The following is a 4,325-nucleotide window of genomic DNA, read 5'->3' as shown; positions in this document are numbered from 1 at the left end:
TGTGTTATGACAATAATTCTGAGGTTGGCGTCTATGCACAGGGAGAAGAGAGCTGCTCCTAACTCTACTGCGTATCAGCACCTACAGATGGGAGACCCGAAGCTCAGGTGGTGACCAGGTAACTCCTGGGCAAGGGGAGGATAAGGTGCCAACTTCAGTCCGTCTCTGGGCCTGAGAATGGAGAGAGGGGAGCAGGGGGTGGGGGGATGTGGGCAGAACCAACAGAGAGAAAGTAAGAGGCGGGAGGAGGGGACAAGTCAAATGGGAGAAGCACAGGCAGAAACAAGGGGCCGTCAGTGGGTGTGTATTATTGTTTATTTCTGTATCTTAGGATGTTTTGAGCCATTAAACAGGTTGGAAGCCAAGGAGACACAGGGCCTCCCAGGGCGGCCCATTCTCAGAGACGGCAAAGAATTTCAGATGCAAACCAGCCCATCCTGAGCCCATATTCCCAGCCTCCCCACCTGCCCCAAATCACCCAGGACCTGGGACCAGACACATGCAGACCACGCCCACAGGCCCAACCCCAGACTGACACACACCAGCTGGTCCTGAACGGCTCACCCTGCCCTGCCTGCGTTTCCCATGGAACCCAAACAAGGCCTTCGCTAGGCGGCCCTGCACCTGCATCTGCTTCCTGAGGAAATCGGGGGCTTCCCGGGCACAGCGGCCCCTCCTCTCAGGAGGTGAGAGGAGGAAAAGCCTTCTCTCCATGGCACTGACTCCCCTTGGCGTCACTCAGTCACTTCCACACCCTGAGACCCCAGGGGCACATTGGAGGCAGGTGAGTCAAGAGCTTCCAGGAAGAAGGTGACATTGACGTCCCAGGACGGTCCCTCTCGCCTGGTGTCCGCACCTCAGTCCCATCCTGAGAGGAAGGAGGATCCATCAGGAGCTCTGCCTCCTGCTCCGGGGGCCTCCACACCTGCGGGGCCCACACAGGTGTCAGCTCAGAGACGCGGCCACTTTCGCTCTAACTCCAGGCAGAGCCGGACAGCTCGGCCCCACCTGGACCTCAGGGCCAATCCCTGACCTTCCCCGGGAGGGACAGACCTGCTCACCTGGTGTAGTAGAGCCAGGTGAGGACGTAGGTGAGGAGGAAGCCAGCCCCCATGAGGGCCCCTCTGATCAGGGTGAGGATCAGGGGCCAGGAGCCCTGCTGCTCCTCGGTCACACATCGGCAGGAGTGAGGGCTGCCTGGGGATGTCGGGAGAAAGGTGAAGTTTGTCTAGCTGTCAGTCCACCCACAGCCCAACACCTGACCAGGCGGCCGCCCCACACCTGTCCTGAAACTCACTCTGCACAGAGAGGCTGAAGGAGACGTGCTGGGAGCCCAGCGGGTGCTGAGCCCGGCAGGTGAACTCCCCTCCGTCTCCCGCCCCCACGTGGGGCAGCTCCAGGACTCCGGGTGCTGAGGGCTGGGGCAGGTTCAGGGCTCTCCCCTCCTGGGACCAGCTCAGCGTGGCAGGGGGGTTGCTGTCAGCCTCGCAGAGCAGGAGCAGGGACTGGCCCTCCAGGACAGGCAGGGATGTGTGGTTGCTCAGGGTCTTCATAGCTGGGAGAGGAACACAGAAGGTGGCTCAAGAGCCAGGGACCCTGCTGGTCAGGCCCGGCTCCCAGGAAGAAGGGGCTGATCTGAGGGTGGACAGGGGAGGAGTGGGCGGGCCCCCCAGGTGGAGATGCTTGAAGAATAGAGGCAGCCCAGCAGGTGAGAGGAGATGCACGGACACTAGCAATTCTGGTGGCAGAAGGCCCAGGAGCACCAAGAGCTTGATGATGGTGGAGAGGAGGTGGAGTCAGGGAGCCTGGTGGCTCTAGGGTGGGGGTGGGCAAACTTTTTGACTCGAGGGCCACAATGGGTTCTTAAACTGGACCGGAGGGCCGGAACAAAAGCATGAATGGAGTGTTGGTGTGAACTAATATAAATTCATAGTAAACATCATTACATAAAAGGGTACGGTCTTTTTGTTTGTTTGTTTTATTCATTTCAACCGGCCAGCAGGGCCGTAGTTTGCCCACGGCTGCTCTAGGGCCTCGCTGAGGGCATCGGGCTGTGCCCTGGGCTCCCCAGAGAGCAGCGGGGAGCTGTGCAGAGGGAGGCAGAGGGTCAGTGCCGAGACTAGAAAGATCCTGCTGGGCCGCGTGGGTTTGTGACCACAGAGAGGAGACTGGAGGCGGGAGGCTGAGGAGCAGCCTGAGGCCATGGGGCCCCGGGTCCAGGACAAGGCTGGCTGGGCTCTGGGGCCCGGGGCAAGCAGAAGAGGGAAGTGATATGAGGAGTGAAGTTTCCTACAGTTGCTGGCAGGGTGAGACTGGTGAGAAAGGGAAGCATCTAGAGTGAGTCAAACCACACCGGGGTTAAATGAGGTCAAGAGGCACCAGCAAGAGGTGCCTACTGAGTCCTGGACGGTGTCACTCAGTGGTTAGAGCGTTGGCCTGAGCACCAAAGGGTTGCAGGTTCAATTCCCAGTCAAGGCACGCACCTGAGTTGCAGGTTCCATCCCCAGGTGGGGTGTGTACAGGAGGCAACCAATTGATGTGTCTCTCACATCAATGTTTCTCTCTCTCTCTCCCCCTCCCTTCCACTTTCTCTAAAAATTAATGGAAAAAATATCCTCTGGTGATAATTTTTTAAAAAAAAGAAAAAGAGGTGCCTACTTATGCAGATCTGTGGCTGGGCTAAATTTGTGGGCGGCATCAGGACTGGTCAGGATGGGCCGGGGACCTCAGGGGGAGACCCGGGGAGGTGAGCATGCCTGGGAGAGTGGGGAATGGGAACATGGCAGCCTCCTGGAGACAATGACCGGATCAGAGATGAAGGAGGACAGGCAGACCCACCCCGAGGGGCTGCAGGGCCAGGGAGGAGGGTCGCACCTCCAGGCCCGGAGCTGGCAGAGGCCCCACCCCCCTCCTTCCCCAGAGAGGAGGGAATGGATCCTACCTGAGCAGTTTCCCTGGGAAAGCCTGACGGTCAGCAGAGGAGCGTCTGGGGAGGGAAAATGTGCTGAGACCGAGGGGGCATTAGCCCTTTTTCCCAGGGGCCCCTAAGGGGGAGGGCTGGGGTTTGACTTCAGCAAAATCCTCTGGGATAGGGAACCCAGGACTGATCCTCCCTCTGCCCCATGGACCCGGCCCCCCCCCCCCCAACACTCACAGGAGACATTGAGCCGGATGGTTGTCTGTGTGGCCACCGAAGATCCTTGGAGTTTCACCTGACAGGTGAGGCTGGTGCCATGGTCCCGCGAACTCGGGGTGAACGTGAGCACCGAGGAGCGGAGGGTCTGGGGGTTCAGCGAGTCCACAGCGGCTCCCGCCCAGGAGAAGGTGAGAGGTCGTCCCCCTTCGCAGGCCCCTGGCAGGCTGCAGGCCAGCTCTGTGGGGCGGCCAGACTCCAGGGGCTCCCTTATCCAGATGTGGGGTTTCTCTGTCAGGGCTGCGGGGGAGAAAGGCAGGTGCCTGGGCTCCAGGGGTGGGGACTCAGCGGGACCCTGAGAGAGGCCCTGCCTCGGGCTGAGCTCACCCAGGCCCTGTGTCTCTTCCCACCACCCAGGGCCCACGGCCTGGACGGGGAGTGTCCAGTGCCCTGTTCCTGCTCTAAGATGGGTCCCCTGTCCCTGATCCTCTCCGGGGCCCTGCCGTACCTGTCACCTGCAAATCCAGCTTCTTCATTATGTAATTATATTTCACAGAATCTCCTCTCTCCACTCGGAAGACATAGTGTCCTGAGTCGCTCTTCCTGGCGTCTCTGATTTGCAGGGAACAGTTGCTGGTTGTGGGGTCCGCGAGGAGGAAGCGGCCTCGGGTCTCTGTCTTCACGGTTTTATTCCGGTTGGTCGAGGCCACAGGAGCAGCATAGACTGTGTTGTCCCCGACCCGGTACCAGTAGGTGTAGAGTTCACTAGAGGAATTCCACGAACTCCACGGGTAGGAGAAGGAGCAGGGCACGTAGACACAGAGACCCTCCTGCACCGTCACCGATTCCTGCACTTCGATGTCATAGCTTGGAAGCTGCTGCAGGGACCCTGGGGGAGGGGGGACACAGAAGCTCAAATGCAGCCCTCGTCCCTCCCCCACCTGCCCAGCCCCCCTCCCTCAGCCACTCACCCCCCCACAGCAGGTGCAGCAGCAGCAGGGGCACCATGTCTGCCTCTGGCAGGGCAGAGTGGGTCCCGGTCCCTGTGTCAGGGAGGGAAGTGCCCAGCTCTGGGGTGGGGCCTAGGATGCCCCAACAGGAAGCCCTGTGGGAGAGACTGTGGCCAGGCTGGAAGGGGAACTTGGCCTCCACAGGAGTTGGGGGTGGTGCCTGAAAAATCTTTCTGTCTCCC

The 4,325-nt window shown here is 60.3% G+C and overlaps 1 protein-coding gene across 2 annotated transcripts; it reads right to left on the bottom strand.

Annotated features, from left to right (window-relative positions):
* Positions 1 to 297: 297 nt before the first annotated feature.
* On the bottom strand, positions 298 to 4,208 carry LOC118655424 (sialic acid-binding Ig-like lectin 14). 2 transcript variants are annotated; one of them, XM_036307227.1, is made up of 7 exons: positions 4,105 to 4,208; positions 3,642 to 4,022; positions 3,155 to 3,433; positions 2,942 to 2,986; positions 1,298 to 1,555; positions 1,062 to 1,197; positions 298 to 925 (listed from the first exon to the last, which is right to left on the bottom strand). In XM_036307227.1, the coding sequence occupies exons 1-7, from the start codon at positions 4,139 to 4,141 to the stop codon at positions 889 to 891; spliced, it is 1,173 nt and encodes a 390-aa protein (XP_036163120.1). In that variant the 5' UTR covers positions 4,142 to 4,208; the 3' UTR covers positions 298 to 888. The 2 variants fall into 2 exon arrangements, with proteins under 2 accessions (XP_036163120.1, XP_036163119.1); XM_036307226.1 differs by having other exon boundaries at positions 298 to 868.
* Between the last annotated feature and the right edge of the window lie 117 nt (positions 4,209 to 4,325).

Source organism: Myotis myotis, unplaced genomic scaffold, assembly GCF_014108235.1.
Source record: "Myotis myotis isolate mMyoMyo1 unplaced genomic scaffold, mMyoMyo1.p scaffold_m19_p_45, whole genome shotgun sequence".
Classification (NCBI taxonomy): domain Eukaryota; kingdom Metazoa; phylum Chordata; class Mammalia; order Chiroptera; family Vespertilionidae; genus Myotis; species Myotis myotis.
Note: the sequence above shows the minus strand (reverse complement) of the source record. Positions and strands in the feature narration are given on the sequence as shown.